The following is a 22,618-nucleotide window of genomic DNA, read 5'->3' on the forward strand; positions in this document are numbered from 1 at the left end:
ACTTTTTCCAAAATGAAGTATGTGAAATCTAACTATCGAGCAAATTTGTCTGATGATCACTTGAAATCAATTCTTACAATTGGCTCATCTAATCTGGAACCTGATTTTAATGAAATTTTGAAGTCAAAACGACAGTATCATTCGTCACACTAATTTGGTTGCATAAAACTAAAGGCAGGAATCTATTTAGTTTACCCTGATTTTTTCCAAAAAGATATGTTTTAATTTTTCCATGTTTATACTTTAATATTTGAGGAAATTAAATTACTGGCACTGATTTGTTTTTTGTTTTTTTTTTCATTTTTTATTCCTCCGGCCCGTATAAATATGGGAAATATATAATGTGGCGCTTACATTGAAAAGTTTGGAGACCCCTGGTCTAGGTGATAAAACATTCACATCGTAATAGACATTGATAAAGTAGATGACTCAACTCCATTAGCTGTCATCTAATATTTTACTTAATATATTGATAAATGCTACAGTTGAGAGTGCATTACTCGTATTCACTTCATGGTGTATCCTCCATTTTGCAATCTACCTTTGTTTACAATCTCCCTACAACCCCCCCCCCCCCCCCACCTGTACACTACTTGGTCCTATCTGTCCAACTCTTGTATGGCGCTTGTTTCTATTTATTTTGTTTTAGTAGTTGTTTCATAAGACCAAATTCCGGCTGATTACTACCTTTATTTCCAGAACCCTTATAAAACTTCGGTCTTCCAACAATATCATCTACCAAATTCTTTTGTTCAATTAAAAGAGAAACTGTTTGGATGATCAGTTTAAATGATCTTGCATATTAGGCTATTTGCATTCCTCTGTAAAGTTGCCTCTCTCTGACCTGTTGTTTCGTGGGAAGTGAAGACGCTTGGATGCACAAGCATAGTCACGTTGGAAGCGACTGCACTGTGGGACAGAGCAACTCCCTTGGGCTTTCCAGTCGTTCCACTTGAATATGGCATCAGTGCCAGATCTTTCCCAGAAACCTGTAAAAAGGATCCATAGGTGAACGTACATAAAAACTCATACTTTTAATATATATATCAAAATAAATAAAAATGTAAATGTTCGTTTGTTCAAAATCGCTAATCTCCGAAAGTTCTTCACTGATTGCTTTGAAATTTTCACACCACATTCCATTCGCATCCAAGCGGGTTTGTATATACATACTATATAGATGTCACGTTTGTGACGAGAAAAACATTATTTTTTTTTAAATTGTGTTTTTCATGTGAGAGAAATCTTTGAAGCCTCTTTACCGATTGCTTTGAAACTTTGACACAATGTTGCAGTCGAATAGGCGCTTGTTTTTACATCCCTACTATATACATACCTCACCTGTGACAGGGGAAAACAAGCTTTTTTCGAAAACCAGCGCCATCTGTTGGACGTAAGAGCAACACACGCTGTAATTTCCGAAATTTCTTCACAGATTGCTTTGAAACTTTTACAGAGCGTTCCATTCAAATATGCACATGTTTTTATATACCTGCTGTATAGACGACACACATGTAACAGGGAAAAACATGCTTTTTTTTTTTAAAACAGCACCAACTGTTGCACGTATTAAAAACACACTCTATACTATATATGTTACAATTCCATTTCAATGTTTCCGATTGCACTGAAAAATTTAATTTTCAAAGATTTCATTTTATTTCATTTTGATTTAAATATTTTATGTGACATTGCATTGGAATTGAGCTGTGTTGTTTATCATACCATTCAATTCGTATATATAAGTTTAGATACCACACCTGTGACAGGTAAAAACATTTTTTTTTTAAGAAACAGCACCATCTTTTGCTCGTAAGAGCAACACACGCTATACTAAATATGTTACAATTCCATTTCAATGTTTCCGACTGCATTGCCATATTGAATTTTCATAGATTTCGATTCCATGACTGTTACATCTAGAAAGAGCAGCTTCCCATCCATCTCCATCTCGTAAGTGAAACGCAACACAGAACTCTGCTCAAATGCCTCCTTCAGCTCCTGCAGATGTCTGACATCAGTTACCTGTTTAAAAATGTCGTCAACATACCTGCAGTATATGGCCGGTTTCAAGTTCATGTCGACAGCCAATTAATGCACAACTATATTCTACCCACTTCAAGACTCCGCTCCATTATAGAAGCATCAAGAAATATCGGCCAATAGGCCCTCAGCAATTACTTCCATTCTTACCTTCAATACCCATTGTTTCGTGTTCTGTCTTGTGTTGAAAGTTTGTTTTCACCTCATCCAAAACTGTTGTAACATATCACCTCACCCAAATGCAGGCATAAAAAATCGATGATGTTTAAGCTCTATTCACAGGACGGGAGAGACATCTCCGGCAACACATCACAAGGCGCAGTGTGGTCACAATGCGACCCAAACGTCTTAAGGTCAGAGCTACTCCACTTGACGGTCATGCTATCGGAAGAAGCAATACTTTAAAGGTCCTGAAGGACGTAACTGGCCTCAAACCCGCTGACATTAGTCAGGAAGGTGAAGATATCGTGCTCTACTTTTCATGTGAAGAGGAGCTAGAAAAACTCCTCACTAACGATGCCTTTCTTCGCAAAGAGCACTACCTACATCCTCACTTCCCACGTCAGTTCCTGGCCGGAAGAACTGTTTTTACCAGCAGGACCAGCCGGTGGATCACTGAGCGACCTCAACATCATATAATAAACAATATCGAGGACGAAAATCCAAACCTGTCGGTATTCAACCTAGAGTTCTGCAACACCGACAAAACATCAATGAAGATTACGTTCACAACCATAGCTGCGGCCACCCAGGCTGCCACACAAGGATTCTACTGCTTCGGCCTAAAAATACCACCCCACCAAATAAAAAAGGAACGATACCATGAGATCCAGCAGTGCTTTAAGTGCTACGAGCTCTCCCACCCGACCAACAAGTGTCAGCACCCTGTCCAAAGGTGCAGCCTGTGAGCACTAGACCATCACTACTCCATATGCAAGGCAACAGTCCATCACTGCTTGCTCTGTGATGGCAATCACCCCGCAATTTCCTACCGCTGCCCCCGAAGACAGGAAATCATCAAGGCCCAGGTTGAAGCCAAAAGAAACAACTCGTCTACCTCCTCGACCAGAGCCCCAAGCGTTCAACACACCACCTTAGCTCTCACTAGTCGACCAGAAGACTTTCCGGTCCTACCAACATGTGGCTCTTCCCAGCAGGCGACACAGCCTTCTCATTGTGGACCCAAGGTCCCCAAGGTCCCACAGGCTCCTTTACAGCCCCCTGCATCACGTACAGGCATTATCCCTGGTCTTCTTAAACTAGCGGAAAGGCTTGCAGGACCAGACAACCAACGCTTTGTCAATGAACTAAACGCATTATACATAGACAATGGCCTGGCCCCCATCATAGCCACTAGCGTAAATCTCTCTGCCTCCTCTACCACTCCGGAGACTACAACCAGGACGACCAAATGGTCAACTTCAACACCGACTCCAGAACCGCCCATGACCCGGGCGACACAGAGGTAATTCCTTCTCCAGCTCCCAACACTCCTACCATCACTATCTCAGCAGCTGCGCTAGCAGACGTGCTCTCTACAAACGATGACAGTACCACCAGCGCTCCTGAAATAGCTACAAACACCAATCAACGACACCTAAACCTACCTAAGGCTGCGAGGCGAAAGACAAAAACGCCCACTACGGAGGTTACGGACTCCTCAGACGAGGAAATCATAGTAGGAGCTCCACCGCCGCATCACAAATACGACACCTACACGGTTCAAGACTTCTTCATGGAGGCCACGTCACCAAACTCTAACGACAGCACTGCTCAGCCAAAGTCGCAGGTAAAGAAAAAACGGAAAACCTAGAGGTCTATGCTAACCCCACCAGCTCCATAACTGGTATAGCCAGCCCTCCAGGCTGAAAAGCATCATGAAGACCCCCATCCATCGCCACTTCTCTAGTATCAGCCACTGATACAGATAATGGTTCCAAAGAGCCTCCACTTACGGGCTCACCATAGCCCGTGCTACTGGAACTTATCGTTCTGAGTAGCGAATCTTAAACAACAACAACATTAAGCTTTGTGGAAAAGAAGTTCCTGTAAAATAGTCTAATAGGGGGTATAGGTGTAACTAAATAGGTGTAACTAACACAACACCTATACCCCCTATTAGACTATTTTACAGGAACTTCTTTTCCACAGCCCATAAAACGGAGGAAAGGGTCCTGAAAGATATTGTCAGTAGAAGCGTTATCCCTACAGACAAAAATCAGAAGATACAACTGACAATTTACTATAAAACCAAAAAAACGGCCAGCCTACTCATGAGAAACTCTCCTGACACAAAGCAGAACGTTTTAAAAGAGACCAACGTCGTGTATGCCTTCAAATGCCCTCTTGGGGATTGTAAGCCTCAAAAAACTCAGTATATAGGCAAGACAACAACATCTCTTTCCAGGCGTTTAACGATGCATAAGCAACAGGGCTCCATTAAGGAACATATAGCCTCTTCCCACAAACAAACCATCACCAGAGAAATCTTAGCAAACAACACAGAAATCATCGATAGATACAGCGATAGCAGGCGGCTTGACGTTTGCGAGGCATTACACATCAAGAAGTCAACACCAGCAATCAACAGCCAATTAATGCACAACTATATTCTACCCACCTCAAGACTCCGCTCCAATATAGAAGCATCAAGAAATATGGACCAATAGGCTTTCTACAATCACTTCTATTCAATACCCATTGTTTCATGTTCTGGCTTGTGTTGATGAAATTAATACCTTATTAAATACCACCTCACCCCATCCACCTCACTCAAATGTAGATATAAACAAAATCGGAGATGTGTAAGTTCTATTCAGTTGTGTATGTGTTAACTAAAGTCTTTGAAAATGTAATAAGTTTTACGAAACGCGCTCAAGTGTCGCGTCAGACAAGAAATAAAAATGAATTTTGGAGAATTGATTTTTGAATTACCTCCAACAGTGAAAAGAAATGTACGAAAGATTGAGAAAATTCGTGTTAGAATTATTAATCTTACTTTTTCGGTCATATTTAATAATATATGTCTACAGGAAAGACTGCTACCAAAATATACTAATATATATATATATATATATATATATATATATATATATATATATATATATATATATATATATATATATATATATATATATATATATATATATATATATATATATAAATATAATACCATATAATAAAAAATCCAAAGTGTATCCTGGAATGTGGAGATTATATATCATATACCCAAGAATACTTATAACAGCATCATAATAATAATGTACCTCAACAGGGTCAGCAAATGGAAGAGATAAATCTTCCAGGATGTGTAGCAGATCAAGAGCCCCGTCAACCGTAGAAGGCCCATTTATCACCAACACGGTGGGCTTTTTATATTCAGCAAGAGCTGCATCAATCTTCTTCTCTGAGAAAGTGTCTCCTATCACTAGTTTGGCGCCACTGTCTTCCAGCTGCCGAAGGATTTCCCCTGTGTGGCAGCCAGACTTACAGTAAACAATCGGAATCCTTTATGGGTTTCCTAAATGAATGCATTTTATTCCCATGAAAATGTTTTCTGTAAGTTATATCTTGTATTACAGAAGAACTTATTTTACAATTAAAAAAACAAAGAATACAAACAAGTGAATGAAACGCATATCTAAAGTATCATGTGAAGCCTAGCTCAAAAAATTATTAAAACAAAAACATATTTAGCTAATATGGTCAATGGAAATTAGACATGTGATATTATGAGTAGATAATTCCGGTCACAATCATTTTCGCAAAGAAAAAAAATAAATTTGATTAAGAGTAACAAAAAAGGTTTAACCTAATATAATGTGAAGTTGAAGAATAATTAATCATAATATTTGAAATTAAATATGTTTGTATACAAAAATATCTAAGATGAATTTAGATTTTTATTAATCAAAATATATTATCAGTCCTTCAGGAGAATATTTGATTTGTGTTGATTATACAAATAATTTTCCCAAGGGAATATAAACATTTTATTACAAGGAATAATACAATTCCGATTCCCATTTACATTACAGGATTTGTCAAGTAACCGATAAATGCACTCAAAGTTTACTACTATAAATATGGCATAATAGAGCACACTGGTATTGCTTGCCTGGGGTATAAGTAGGGTTGACACCAGTGACAATGGCTCCAATGCTTATGGCTCCCAGCATAACAATGGGATATTCTGGACAGTTGAGCATTATAATGGCTACAAAGTCACCTTTCTTGATGCCCAGTTTGGTCAGCATGCCCGCCCACCTGGCTACGCGGTCCACCAGCTGAGAGAAGGAGTACCTCCGGCGCGTCACTCCACACTCCTGTGGTAATTAACCTTCATGATATATCTACATCGAATACCTAAAGTAAAGAACAATTAAGTATATTTATCAATATATGTAAAATATTTAGAATTATTTATATTAAATATATTTTTCTCATAAATATATATATATATATATATATATATATATATATATATATATATATATATATATATATATATATATATATATATTAGTATATTTTGGTAGCAGTCTTTCCTGTAGACATATATTATTAAATATGACCGAAAAAGTAAGATTAATAATTCTAACACGAATTTTCTCAATCTTTCGTACATTACGCTTCACTGTTGGAGGTAAATCAAAAATCACTTCTCCAAAATTCATTTTTATTTCTAGTCTGACGCGACACGGGCGCGTTTCGTAAAACTTATTACATTTTCAAAGACTTCAGTTGTGTATTTGTGAAGTCTTTGAAAATGTAATAAGTTTTACGAAACGCGCCCGTGTCGCGTCAGACTAGAAATAAAAATGAATTTTGGAGAAGTGATTTTTGATTTACCTCCAACAGTGAAGCGTAATGTACGAAAGATTGAGAAAATTCGTGTTAGAATTATTAATCTTACTTTTTCGGTCATATTTAATAATATATATATATATATATATATATATATATATATATATATATATATATATATATATATATATATATATATATATATATATATATATATATGCGAACAAGCCTGAATGGTCCCCAGGACTATATGCGAATGAAAACTCACACCCCAGAAGTGACTCGAACCCATACTCCCAGAAGCAACACAACTGGTAACTACAGGGCGCCTTAATCCGCTTGACCATCACGGCCGTCAAAAGGAAGTGATAGCCGAGGCTATTTGAGCCACTTCCCCGACGGCAACTCGGATGGTAATCTTGGGCATAGCATTTCACCAAATCACCTCATTCTTTGGGGCACACGTGAGGAACACAAATGCGAACAAGCCTGAATGGTCCCCAGGACTATATGCGAATGAAAACTCACACCCCAGAAGTGACTCGAACCCATACTCCCAGAAGCAACACAACTGGTAACTACAGGGCGCCTTAATCCGCTTGACCATCACGGCCGTCAAAAGGAAGTGATAGCCGAGGCTATTTGAGCCACTTCCCCGACGGCAACTCGGATGGTAATCTTGGGCATAGCATTTCACCAAATCACCTCATTCTTTGGGGCACACGTGAGGAACACAAATGCGAACAAGCCTGAATGGTCCCCAGGACTATATGCGAATGAAAACTCACACCCCAGAAGTGACTCGAACCCATACTCCCAGAAGCAACACAACTGGTAACTACAGGGCGCCTTAATCCGCTTGACCATCACGGCCGTCAAAAGGAAGTGATAGCCGAGGCTATTTGAGCCACTTCCCCGACGGCAACTCGGATGGTAATCTTGGGCCCAAGATTACCATCCGAGTTGCCGTCGGGGAAGTGGCTCAAATAGCCTCGGCTATCACTTCCTTTTGACGGCCGTGATGGTCAAGCGGATTAAGGCGCCCTGTAGTTACCAGTTGTGTTGCTTCTGGGAGTATGGGTTCGAGTCACTTCTGGGGTGTGAGTTTTCATTCGCATATAGTCCTGGGGACCATTCAGGCTTGTTCGCATTTGTGTTCCTCACGTGTGCCCCAAAGAATGAGGTGATTTGGTGAAATGCTATGCCCAAGATTACCATCCGAGTTGCCGTCGGGGAAGTGGCTCAAATAGCCTCGGCTATCACTTCCTTTTGACGGCCGTGATGGTCAAGCGGATTAAGGCGCCCTGTAGTTACCAGTTGTGTTGCTTCTGGGAGTATGGGTTCGAGTCACTTCTGGGGTGTGAGTTTTCATTCGCATATAGTCCTGGGGACCATTCAGGCTTGTTCGCATTTGTGTTCCTCACGTGTGCCCCAAAGAATGAGGTGATTTGGTGAAATGCTATGCCCAAGATTACCATCCGAGTTGCCGTCGGGGAAGTGGCTCAAATAGCCTCGGCTATCACTTCCTTTTAACGGCCGTGATGGTCAAGCGGATTAAGGCGCCCTGTAGTTACCAGTTGTGTTGCTTCTGGGAGTATGGGTTCGAGTCACTTCTGGGGTGTGAGTTTTCATTCATATATATATATATATATGTTTTGTGTTCCTCACGTGTGCCCCAAAGAATGAGGTGATTTGGTAAAATGCTATGCCCAAGATTACTATCCGAGTGCCGGCGGTGGGGTGGTTCAAATAGCCTCGGCTATCACCTCATTTTGTCCGGTCGTGATGGTCAAGTGGATTAAGGCGTCTTGTACATACCAGTTGCGTTGCTCCTGGGAGTATGGGTTCGAGTCACTTCTGGGGTGTGAGTTTTCAGTTGCATATTGTCCTGGGGACCATTCAGGCTTGTTCGCATATATATATATATATATATATATATATATATATATATATATATATATATATATATATATATATATATATATATATATATATATATATATATATATATATATATATGTCGTACCTAGTAGCCAGAACGCACTTCTCAGCCTACTATGCAAGGCCCAATTTGCCTAATAAGCCAAGTTTTCATGAATTAATTGTTTTTCGACTACCTAACCTACCTAACCTAACCTAACCTTTTCGCCTACCTAACCTAACCTAACCTATAAAGATAGGTTAGGTTAGGTTAGGTAGGGTTGGTTAGGTTCGGTCATATATCTACGTTAATTTTAACTCCAATAAAAAGAAATTGACCTCGTACATAATGAAATGGGTAGCTTTATCATTTCATAAGAAAAAAATTAGAGAAAATATAATAATTCAGGAAAACTTGGCTTATTAGGCAAATCGGGCCTTGCATAGTAGGCTGAGAAGTGCGTTCTGGCTACTAGGTACGACATATATATATATATATATATATATATATATATATATATATATATATATATATATATATATATATATACTACATTTTTTGCAGAGATATTCCTGTGCAGGCCCTAAGCCTCTGGCTGGCCCACTAAGTGTTACTTGTTTCTGTTTTACTTTGGCGGAGTATGAGTATTTATGATTCATATGGTCGCTTCAATAAGAATATGCCTCATATGTTTAACAACTTCTGCTCTGTAGAATTTTAGTTGAAATCTTAATGAGTTTGTAACTGTGCACTGTGTTAGATAATGTTTCAGTGATCTGTCGGGTATTTGTCCACAGAGCTGTCATTTCCTCTCACCTTCTGGAACCTGTAAGCCTATTTCCCATGCACATGGGTATCCAAGCCTGATGCGATGTAAGCGTACTTCTGTTGTTCTACTGCTCCTTTTCATAAAAATATGTGGTTAGAAATTGGTTAAATTCTTATTCCAACCTGCAGATCCTAATGTTGCAACTGCTGTGTTCATCAGGTCACTGTACATCTTTTGTATTGCTTTTTTTTAATTACTTGCTTAATCTGTGATAGACTCTGTGGTTTGTAAACCACAGAGTCTAAATTTCTTCACTTAGTTGCAAATTTTGCAGCTTTATCTGCATTGTCATTCCCTATTATTCCTACATGACTTGACACCCAGCTCATAAGTATCTGACAGCCTTGACGTTTGAGTGATTGCATGTTGGTTTTGCTTCATATTAAGTACGGTGCTTATATGACATAATTATTAGAGATAAACCTGGTACTCAACGAAAGGCCTCTAGCCAAGGGTGAGGCTACACGCATAGTAATCTTTCCAATTCTTGTGGTAATTAACCTAAATAAGTAAGGCACAAATCAACGAATGTGCTACGCCAGTGAAAAATGAAAAAAATAAGGGCGTGTGTGTGTGGGGTATGTAGGGGTGTAAAGGTGTGTGGGGCTATGTAGGGGTGTTAGGGTGTGTAGTGCTATGTAGGGGTGTTAAGGTGTGTGGTGCTATATATAGGGGATGTATGGGTGTGTGTTGTTATGAAGGGGGTGTAAGGGTGTGTGATGCTATGTAGGGGAGTAAGGGTGTGTGGTGCTATGTAGGGAAGTAAGGGCGTGCAGGGCTATGTAGGGGTGCGTGTGGCTATGTACTCATCTAGTTGTACTCACTTAGTTGTTCTTGAGGGGGTTGAGCTTTGACTCTTTGGTCCCGCCTCTCAACCGTCAATCAACTGGTGTACAGATTCCTGAGCCTACTGGGCTCTATCATATCTACATTTGAAACTGTGTATGGAGTCTGCCTCCACCACATCACTGCCTAATGCATTCCACCTGTTAACCACTGAAAAAGTTCTTTCTAACGTCCCTGTGGCTCATTTGGGTACTCAGTCTCCACCTATGTCCCTTTGTTTGCATACCACCCATCTTAAACAGTTTATCTTTATCTACCCTGTCAATTCCTCTGAGAATTTTGTAGGTAGTGACCATGTCTCCCCAAGCTCTTCTGTCTTCCAGTGTCATGAAGTGTATCTCACGCAGCCTTTCCTCGTAACTCATGCATCTTAGATCTGGGACTAGCTTAGTGACATACCTCTGAACTTTTTCCAGCTTCATCTTGTGCTTGACAAGGTACGTGCTACATGCTGGGAGCGCATACTCCAGGATTGGTCTTACATATGTGGTATACAAGGTTCTGAATGATTCCTTTCACAGGTTTCTGACGGCAGTTCTGATGTTAGCCACCCTTGCATACTCTGCAGATGTTATTCTTTTGATGTGGGCTTCAGGAGACAGGTTTGGTGTGATATCAACTCCTAGATCTTTCTCTCTCTGTCCGTTGCATGAAGGATTTCATCTCCCATTCTGTATCCTGTGTCTGCTTTCTGTTTCCACTGCCTAGTTTAATACCTTTCATTTACTCGGGTTAAACTATAGTAGCCATTTGTAGAACCATTCATTCAGTCTGTGTAAGTCATCTTGTAGCCTCATACTATCTTCCTCCATCTTAATCCTTCTCATAATTTTTGCATCTTCAGCAAATAATGAGAGGAATGATTATTTACTATATATATATATATATATATATATATATATATATATATATATATATATATATATATATATATATATATATATATATATATATATATGTTTCATTGAATATGACCGCATATTCTGTATTTATTATTTTCTGGTTTAGGGCTTCTATCCCTCTAACTATTTTCTTAGCATCAGGGCTTAATTGGAATAGGAGTTCTCCAAAACTCATTTTCGTACTTTTAAGGTGAAGAAAAGAAGTAATTTACTATAGAGTGTATTACACTTATTTGTATAATTTGCACGACGTTTCGAACCTCCATGGTTCATTCTCAAGTGAACAGATCTTACAATACTAGTTGATTTTATACCCGCATTAGGTCAGGTGATAATACAATGAAGGTGAAAAACATGGGGGGATACATAAGGGATAAACATAGGGGCTGCAGAAGGCTTATTGGCCCATACGAGGCATCTCCTATCTAAACACAAAGATTAATCCAGTGTAATTGGCCTGTTATGTTGGACATTGTCTTCTGTGTTGGCATCGATATGTTCTTGTCTTGTCCTTACTCTCATGGTGGGTAGAGTAAATAGTTCCGTGATTTGGGTGTTCATGGTAGGTCGCTCTATTCTTATGTGAATTGCCTCAAGAATTTGTAATCTTCTTGAATCTTGGGTTTTGTCTATTATGCATGTATTCTTGTTTAACATTTCTCTTGTTAGAGTAATGTCATGGGCTTGTCTCATGTGATTCCTAGGGGCACCAGATTGAAGATGGCATGTCAAACGCCTCGTCAGCTTGGTCGACGTCATACCTATGTACTTACATTGAAGGTTACATCCTTCGTGGGGGCAAGTGTACATGTATACAACGCTTGACTGCTGTAGAGGGTTCTCCGTCGGCTTCGGGCTGTTTTTGATAAGGAGTTCGGAAGTCTTCTTGGTTTTGTAGAATATTATCAGGTTTATGTTTTGGTTAGGAGTAGTGCTTTTTACTCCTTTACGGATTATTTCTTTCATTATTCTTTCCTCTTTTATATGTTCACTGTGCATGGTTGATTTGTAATATAATTTTATTGGGGGTGTTGTGGTTTCTGTTCTAGGTTCTGAATTATACCAACGGTCCAAGTGTCTTCTTATAGCAGCGTTTATTTCCGCGTTGCTATATCCGTTGTTCACCAATACCTGAGTTACTCTTTCAAACTCTCTACTCACGTTGCTCCATTCAGAGCAGTGGGTAAGCGCTCGACCTTGGGTTAATCTTGGGCATAGCATTTTATCAAAGTTGCATATTGTCCTGGGGACCATTCAGGCTTGTTCGCATTTGTGTTCCTCACGTGTGCCCCAAAGAATGAGGTGATTTGGTAAAATGCTATGCCCAAGATTACTATCCGAGTGCCGGCGGTGGGGTGGTTCAAATAGCCTCGGCTATCACCTCATTTTGTCCGGTCATGATGGTCAAGTGGATTAAGGCGTCTTGTACATACCAGTTGCGTTGCTTCTGGGAGTATGGGTTCGAGTCACTTCTGGGGTGTGAGTTTTCAGTTGCATATTGTCCTGGGGACCATTCAGGCTTGTTCGCATTTGTGTTCCTCACGTGTGCCCCAAAGAATGAGGTGATTTGGTAAAATGCTATGCCCAAGATTACTATCCGAGTGCCGGCGGTGGGGTGGTTCAAATAGCCTCGGCTATCACCTCATTTTGTCCGGTCGTGATGGTCAAGTGGATTAAGGCGTCTTGTACATACCAGTTGCGTTGCTTCTGGGAGTATGGGTTCGAGTCACTTCTGGGGTGTGAGTTTTCAGTTGCATATTGTCCTGGGGACCATTCAGGCTTGTTCGCATTTGTGTTCCTCACGTGTGCCCCAAAGAATGAGGTGATTTGGTAAAATGCTATGCCCAAGATTACTATCCGAGTGCCAGCGGTGGGGTGGTTCAAATAGCCTCGGCTATCACCTCATTTTGTCCGGTCGTGATGGTCAAGTGGATTAAGGCGTCTTGTACATACTAGTTGCGTTGCTTCTGGGAGTATGGGTTCGAGTCACTTCTGGGGTGTGAGTTTTCAGTTGCATATTGTCCTGGGGACCATTCAGGCTTGTTCGCATTTGTGTTCCTCACGTGTGCCCCAAAGAATGAGGTGATTTGGTAAAATGCTATGCCCAAGATTACTATCCGAGTGCCAGCGGTGGGGTGGTTCAAATAGCCTCGGCTATCACCTCATTTTGTCCGGTCGTGATGGTCAAGTGGATTAAGGCGTCTTGTACATACCAGTTGCGTTGCTTCTAGGAGTATGGGTTCGAGTCACTTCTGGGGTGTGAGTTTTCAGTTATATATATATATATATATACATATATATATATACATATATATATATATACATATATATATATATATATATATATATATATATATATATATATATATATAAATATATATATATACATATATATATATACATATATATATACATATATATATACATATATATATATATATATATATATATATATATATATATATATATATATATATATATATATATATATATGTCGTACCTAGTAGCCAGAACGCACTTCTCAGCCTACTATGCAAGGCCCGATTTGCCTAATAAGCCCAGTTTTCATGAATTAATTGTTTTTCGACTACCTAACCTACCTAACCTAACCTAACCTAACTTTTTCGGCCACCTAACCTAACCTAACCTATAAAGATAGGTTAAGCTAGGTTAGGTAGGGTTGGTTAGGTTCGGTCACATATCTACGTTAATTTTAACTCCAATAAAAAAAAAATTGACCTCATACATAATGAAATGGGTAGCTTTATCATTTCATAAGAAAAAAATTAGAGAAAATATATTAATTCAGGAAAACTTGGCTTATTAGGCAAATCAGGCCTTGCATAGTAGGCTGAGAAGTGCGTTCTGGCTACTAGGTACGACATATATATATATATATATATATATATATATATATATATATATATATATATATATATATATATATATATATATATATATATATATATATATATATATATATATATATATATATATATTGTAATTATATATAATTTTATTGACGAAATTTCCCATTAAATGTGACGGGAAAGTATTGGAGTGTAGATGTTCGGCAGCCCTCCAATGGCAGGTGTCAATGCCTAGTCACACTTACAAAAAAAAAGATAGACTGCTTGCCTGTTTTCTGTCTGTCTGTGGTAAAGTAAGGGAAGACACGCAAAACACAAAGTATGAACAATGAAACTTTAATTAATCTAGAAAACAAATTATAAACAAAGACAATTCTTTTGCACTGTACATTGCAAGGGATTGCCTTTGTTTATAATTTGTTTTCCAGATTAATTAAAGTTTCATTGTTTATACTTTGAGTTTTGCGTGTCTTCCCTTACTTTATTGAAGCAACTCCTAAAGAAATTTTGCAATGAAACCTTGAAGGACTGGGATAAACAACTTGACCTCATTATGTGCATTTTCAGAAGTCTCCCCAATGAGTCTCTAGGAGTATCTCCTTATGAGATGTTCTACGGACGTAAGTGCCGTACTCTTCTCAAAGCTTTCAAGGACTCTATACCTAATGCCATTTTCAATGACCCTCAGAATGTGCCCCAGTTTCTTCAAAACTTTAAACACATTCTAGAGAGAGTACGTAAATTTGCTAATGACAATCTAATGAAAGCTCAGAAGAGGATGACGACTAATTTTGACCAACGCAGCAAACTAAGGAAATTTAAACCAGGAGACTTCGTGTTGGCATATTTTCCTATCCCAGGTTCTCCATTGCAAAACAAGTTTTCAGGACCTTACCGCATCAAGGAGTGCAGAAACAATCACAACTACGTACTTGAGACTCCAGATAGGCGGCGGAAGACCCAGTTGTGCCACATCAACCTCATGAAGCAGTATCAAGCAGTACTCCCCCTAATGTGTTGGTATAATTATCCACCTTTAAAGGTCCATACCTCCACAGTGAGACCTTCCCTGCTTCTCCTCCCTGAAAGCACTAACTCTGAGTCAGTGCCTTCCAACTCGGAAATCCTTAATGATCTTCATACCTATTTGCAGGACAGTAATAGTGCTCCTCTCATCAGAATCTTCAAGGAACATCAGAAGTTGTTCAGCGATGATCCACAGGAGCGTAATGTGGTTCAGCACGACATCCAGTTACTCCCTGACACCCGGCCGATTCGTCAACCTTTCTACCGAATCAGCCCGAGCAAAAGGGAGGTCATGCGTGCTGAGGTACAGTACCTCCTGGATCATGGGCTGGCCACCCCTTGTGAGTCCCCTTGGGCCTCACCCTGCATCTTGGTGCCGAAACCGCAAGGTAAAGTGAGGTTGTGTACTGATTACCGGAAATTGAATCTTGTGACTATCAAGGATGCTTATCCATTACCTAGAATAGATGACATCCTTGACGCCATTGGTAATGCTCGGTATCTATCGAAGTTTGACTTACTCAAGGGATACTACCAAGTATGTTTGACTGAGCGAGCTAAGGAAATATCTGCCTTTACAGATACGAACCCTTTGGCCTTTACAGATACGAACGCCTTCCATTTGGACTATGTAATGCCCAGGCCACCTTCCAGCGAGCTGTCAACCGCATCATCCAGGGCTTAAATAACACCTACGGCTACTTGGATGACATCGTTGTGGCAACCAACACCTGGAGCGAACATCTGCAACGATTGTTTGCCAAGCTCCTGACAGCCGGCCTCACCATCAACTTGGGCAAGTCCACCTTTGCCAAAGGTAAAGTGCGTTATCTTGGTCATGAGATAGGAAGTGGCAGCATAGCTCTGTTAAACATACATACCCAAGACATCCAGCATTACCCACAGCCTACCACCAGGAAGCAGCTCCTGCGCTTCCTTGGTCTGTATGTATGTATGTATGTATGTATGTATGTATGTATGTATGTATGTATGTATGTATGTATGTATGTATGTATGTATGTATGTATGTATGTATGCATGTATGTATGTATGCATGTATGTATGTATACTTACTTAACATACATACATACTTTAAAAACTATTTCTATTTGATACCAACAGTATCACGTTAAGAGAAGCGTCTCGCCTTGCTAACCCAAGTATAAAATATATAAAGAAACGGTGCAACTGTACTGGTATCTGCAGTACAAATATATTTCCCTATTTAAAGAAAAAATAAACTGCACCAATCACTGCCACTCCTCACACCAATGCAACAATAAGGAGAGTGATAACAGTGCTTCACATTCGACAATGTTAAATTATTTAACAGATGACGAGATAATGAACATTGGAACAAATGTACAGCTCTCTGACCTTCATATAAAATCTGCATGTGACCTCATCAAACAAACTGTGCCAAGCGTAGAAGGCCTTCATGACCCAGCGTTGTAGCGGGACCTCTCCTGGCCAGTTACAATTGGTGAATTTATTCAAATTATCCAAGTTGATGGTTGTCACTGGGTCACCGTTTCCAACATTGGAGTAACTGGACAAATTAACATATACGACACCAGGCATAAATTACCATCCAAATCTACTGAAGTTATCTTGTGTGCTCTTGCTAATTGCCAGGATGATAAGCTGATATGCAATATAATGAATGTCAGCAGACACAGGGACTCAAGTATGAGTGGGGTATATGCTGTGGCGTTTGCTGCATCACTTGCAAGTGGTGTAGATCCGGTGAACCTCGTATGATGTGCAGAATATGAGACAACATCTTCAAGAGAACTTTAAAGTAAAGTCTCATCTCATTCCCTGCAGCTCAGACACTGAGAAGAAAACGAATCATCTGGTCATGCTCGATGGAAATGTACTGCCTTTGCAGAAAGCCAAATCATTTGTAGCTGATGGTATGCTGTGACCGTTGCAATATTTGGCACCATGGATCATGTGTAGGTGTTACGGAATGTAATGATAATTCGTGGATTTGTTTCATGTGCGCTAGCAAGTTGTGAATTATAATTTAAAATACTTAATTAATACATTATTATTATAACCTTACCAAATGCTTTGCTGAATCAAATAATGTTATTACTTTCAATGTGTTACAATAGCATAATTAAGTGCTGCAAGTGTCAGGTCTTTTATATAGTCGGTATTTGTTATATTCTGTACTCTTTTTATGTTATTTAAATTTCAAATAGAAACAGTTTTTAAAATATGTATCTTAATAAATTTGAACCTTATATTATTTAACATCAACAAATTAGATTTCGAATGTTAAAACCATTTTCAACCAATTAAAGGATTTATCCTTTAATGTTAAAAATTGTTCAAACTGAAATAAATATATAACACTGTACGGTACAGTTGTTTTTAATTATGTTTTGTGATTCCTTTGGAAAAGGTATTTGTGCACCAAGTACTACTAGGTCATTATAAGATATGCTGAATGTTGTCAATATACCATCTGAATACGCCTCACTTTGCGTTAATCATTGGACGTCCTAATGATTAAGGTCCCCAAAAGGACTTAATCAGACTTCAGTGGATATTTTTACTCTCTCTCTCTCTCTCTCTAAGAGCATCCCCTTATGTGTTGTATGTGGGTGTTGAAGTTCAGTCTCTTGTCTATGTATAGGTGAAGGAACTTTCCATAATTGTTATTGCTAATGTTTACTTGTAATACTGGGTATACATCCGGTGTTCTTACCCTCGACCGCGGCGTGGGTAAGCCGCGGCCGTATAGTCTGAAACCCACAAATATTTACAATGGGGGGGGGGAGTGGATAACATTTCCTCTTCAAGCACGCGCACACAAATGCACTATGTTACTTAACTGGAAGCACTCGTACAACATAATTTACACAATTTCTCAGGATAATTATACTTCTTACCACCATATATACAGTATAGTACCTAGGAGGTTCTCTTCAATGATATAGCAAGTTGATATCTAAGATAATTAAAAGAATCCAAGTAAATTACTGTGGAAATGTGCAGGACAAACATATCAATTGTGACACTAGTTCTCCACATATGGCATCTGCTTAATTTAGAAACTGTATTTGTGGTCGATCTCGAACCCATGTTGTTGATGTGACGATGTGTTATGAATTTTGTGGCTAGCTCCTCAAGATTGTGACTTGCTCAGATAAATAAATTGTGTGTTCAGTCCCTGAACTCATTATGTGATAAATTAACTACACTAAAAACTATAGTATGGCGACGAAACCTGAACTGCATAATGTAAATAGGGGACTAACCAGAAAAAGATATAGGTCAAGAATAACACCATGTGTTTTATTACTAACATTCTTAAGCACAACTGGCAAATACTTTGTCTGGCGATTTGTTTGGTTTGAGTTTAATATATGTTTAATAACAATAAAACAGAGAATGACTGAGACAATTCTTAGGTTCAAATGCTTTACCCCCAAGAGCTTAATAAAGAAATTCAAGTTATTGAACGATTTTTATTTGAATTGTTCTGCCGGAAAGATATTTAGAGAATTTTTTTAGTGATTATGTGTGTGCTGTTTAGAAGCAGCATATCTGGATGGTCTCTCTCTCTCGAGTCCTGCTGCCAGATTGGTTAAAAAAGCAGTCCCCGTGGCATAGTGGTAAAGCACTCGTTTGTACAGTATCTACCGGGAAGAATTGACCAGGTGCCAATCCTTAACAGTAGCCTAGCTCTGTTCACCCAGCAGTGAATGGGTACACGGTTTGGAGGGTTGTATTCCAGGGTCAAAATTAGGATTAAGGACATGCCCGAAACGCTATGCGTGGTAGTGACTTTACAGGAATATGAGAACTCTTGTATATATAAATAAAATAAATAAATAAAAAAGTAGCAAATTAGGCTAGTTAGTTTTGACTGCTCTCATAAATCAACTTATCATCCTTATAGACGTTGGGCTACTAATGTTAAAGTCAATGATTGATTAGTTATCCACATATAAATGTAATATGTGTAAATGACAGCTGCGTCAAACAGCCTAGTGGACCAAACAACCAACCGGAGGAGGCCTGGTCCTCGGGGGTAATTAGCTTTGGGTAATTACATGGACCCCTTGAGTGACGTGATGAATATGGGGGGGCACAGTAAACTAAGACTCACAGGATGAGTATTTGGTTCAAAACATATATAAAATATATATATACAATATATGACAAAATTTTTAAAGTATATTTTATGTTTCTGAATTTCTCGTGATATATAATATATAAGGCTTATATTTAAGTTAAGAGCTGTACTTGTAGATGACATTCCCCGGTTTGGCCCCTTCTTTTGGAAATTACTTGCTTGTGGCTGACATATATAATCTGACTGTGTCAGCTATAATTCACCTAGACATCGATCCTGCGTCATATGATGATAGAGTGCAATTAAGGTAATATTGCAACTTTATAGGAAATCGTTAAATCATAAATATATCTTGGTTCTTATATTTGAAAAATTGTTGCATTCAACGTTTGAAAACAAAGTTTATATCTGCATTTTTAATAAAATATAAAACATTAATGTTTATCAACTCATCTCTGTTAGTTTAGTTCATTTATTATGCACCCCATACCCATCTTGTGGACGATAGTGGAAAGGATTACAGAGGCACACATTGAGCTGAGGGACTGACGTGCTTATCTCTGAAGCTGGACACAGATATAATGAAATAATTAATGATGGAGTCAGAGTCTGTCTCCTGTGGATTACTTCCCATATTGGTCTCCGAATGCATGATAGAACTGATGAGTTGGCCAAGACTTTTGCTCGTAAAGAGGGAATTGATTACCAACTTGGACTGCCTTTGAGCAGCCTGAGGGCAGTAATATCCCAGGAACATCAACTAAACTTCGGAGACTTGAGGCAAAGTGAAATTCACACCAGTTACCCCATCTATCATCATTCTATTATGCAGGAGGTACCGCACGTCTATGGGTCATCCAATAATGCTAGCAGATTTCTAGAAGATACCACTGTTAGGCTTAGGCTCGGCTACAAGTACCTCTGAGAATTTGTAACATCTGCTGATGTAGATTTGACTAAATGTAAACTCTGTCAGCAGAACTATTCGCATACTTTGCGTCATTATATAATGGAATGTGAAAAAATTCGCGGAATTTAGAGATAACACCATCAATAGTGTCCCAGAAATGTGTAAGTACTTCATTCATATTGATGTGCTGCCCTAAATCTTAGCGAAGTATCCAAAATTTGCTTACTGTAAGTTATGCATGCACATGACTGTAAAGCTGCCCCCCAGTTGGGTGGGTGTTGAGCAAGACTAGTAACTGTGCCACTCCTCATAGATGTAAAGTGCCTTATATAGTGACTGTTGTGAGCCTCTTGTTGAATCACTTGTGACACAAAAGATTACTGATGTGTGTATTTGTGTGGGTGATTAAATATGTATGTGTATGTATATTTGTATACGTATGTATATGTACATGTATGCATAAGTATGTGTACATTAATAATTTTGTAACTAGCGTCAAAAGATTGTTATTTGCTTAGCTAAACGAACTAGAGGGTTCAGTTCCTGAACCGATTATGTGCCTCTGTAATCCTTTACACCACCGCCCACGGGATGGGTATTATGGGGGTGCATAATAAAGAAAGAAAATGAATGGACCGAACCCCACAATTCATTTAGCTAAGCAAGTTACAATTTTGATGAGCTAGTTACAAAAGTCACTATAAGTCGTCACATCATAAATGGGTTCGAGATGGACCACAAGCAGTGCATTACATAATTTATCAGTATTGTGCAGCCTGTGATCCCCGCCTGGCTGGATACTGATACCTAGGTAGTTTTCATGTGTCCGGACACCGGCGATAAGATGGTATTATTTATTTAACTTAAGATATATATATTTTTAAATGTTGTCACATTAACGGCTACATCTTCCTTTCTTCTGACATAGATTTCTAAGATTAATTAAAATAAATGGAAACTAATTATGCAATTTATTGACTGGTGTGCAGGGCTTCACACTCTCAGAGCTTGCCATCAAGTAACTATCAAAACGCATATATCTTTGTTTTCACTTCAGTTATATTTATGACAAAGGATTTTAAATGTAGCTTATATTTCTACCTTTCTGATGACATTAATACTTTCGTTAATTACAGTAGTGTAAAAGGAGACAGATGGAGAGTTGATTTTCAGAAACGGTTGCGCACTTCCATGCCGACTTGACTTTCGGGGGCCAGATCGACCAACAACTTATTTTAGGTGGTTAGGTTAGGGCACAGTCAGCGCGCACCTGGCTGGCTGGCGGGGGTGGGGTGGTCCATTCTCCCCTGGGGTCCCGGGGGCCCACCACCCAGGGTGTACCTGAGGAACTGGTGCCCTATCCTAACCTGTTTTCCTGTACGATTTGTCGCTTGCTTTTAAGACGAGTCTAGGGCCTCAAGAAGGGGGTCTCTACTTATGAGAGGTACCGAGGATGAATGTTCAATAGATGAAAACCAAAAAATACACTGGTGAAAGGCATATAAACGTTTTTGGAGTATTTTAATAGCATGAGCAAAATTCACGATTTGGCCCGGGGGTGTTACGAGAGTACTACGGTATCAATTTGGGGGCCCTTACTTTTGAATGGATCAGAGGGTGAATGTTCAATAGATTCAAACCAAGAAACACAGTTGAAAGCGAATATAGAAGTTTTTGGAGTACTTTAATGAGGCTATGACTGAATAGTACAGGGAGCCCTTGGGCACAGCTCCATTTTCTGTAATGGTCAGAGGTGAGCGGTGAGAACGGGGCGCGATTTTTTTTTGACCAATCAGGAGCCGAGTAGAAAAATTCTCTTTCTGTCTCGGGGTCATGGGCCAATCAGGTGAAATTTTCCTTATTTGTCGCGGGGGTGTCACGTGACATGACGTCGGCAATAGGGACTCCCTACCTATGATTACCCCAGTGGGGTCAAGCATAGAAAGGGGGGTCAAGATTCCTTACAAAGACCAAGTTGGATATATAGGTATAGTAAGCCTTATCTTGAATTTGCATGATACTGTGGGGTACATTGACATGAAGGGCGAGTCATAGAACAGGATCTGCATGTGAGATGGGTCATATTAGGGTTTTAAAGAAGTTAAGATAGCTTTAAAGAGTCCTGTGTGCTTGAGAGTGGGTAAATGTTCAGTCAATAATTCTCGCGTTTTGAATCTGAATGAGGGGTCCTAGTTTGCGTTCTAGTCGTAAAATGAGTTCCTTAGTATATTTGCTATGGCAAATGAGCTTTCAGTACTCTATATAATTTGAAATGAGGTCAAGAAAGACATGTTTATGTGTGAGAAGAGTCAGGCTGGAAACTGTTTATTCCAGTCATCCCCCCTTGGCTTTGCTCCGTTTTCTGTAGCTAA

The 22,618-nt window shown here is 39.2% G+C and overlaps 1 protein-coding gene across 5 annotated transcripts in view; it reads right to left on the reverse strand.

Annotated features, from left to right (window-relative positions):
• Positions 1-22,618, reverse strand: part of LOC123774144 (uncharacterized) — a 270,075-nt gene that overhangs the window by 178,929 nt on the left and 68,528 nt on the right. For all 5 annotated transcript variants that reach the window (XM_069312678.1, XM_069312674.1, XM_069312675.1 and 2 more), the window contains 3 exons: positions 6,161-6,368; positions 5,310-5,512; positions 845-989 (listed from right to left, as the gene is read on the reverse strand). In XM_069312678.1, the coding sequence (XP_069168779.1) occupies positions 845-989; positions 5,310-5,512; positions 6,161-6,368 (556 nt within the window). The remainder of the gene's footprint in view (positions 1-844; positions 990-5,309; positions 5,513-6,160; positions 6,369-22,618) is intronic.

Source organism: Procambarus clarkii, chromosome 73, assembly GCF_040958095.1.
Source record: "Procambarus clarkii isolate CNS0578487 chromosome 73, FALCON_Pclarkii_2.0, whole genome shotgun sequence".
Taxonomy (NCBI): domain Eukaryota; kingdom Metazoa; phylum Arthropoda; class Malacostraca; order Decapoda; family Cambaridae; genus Procambarus; species Procambarus clarkii.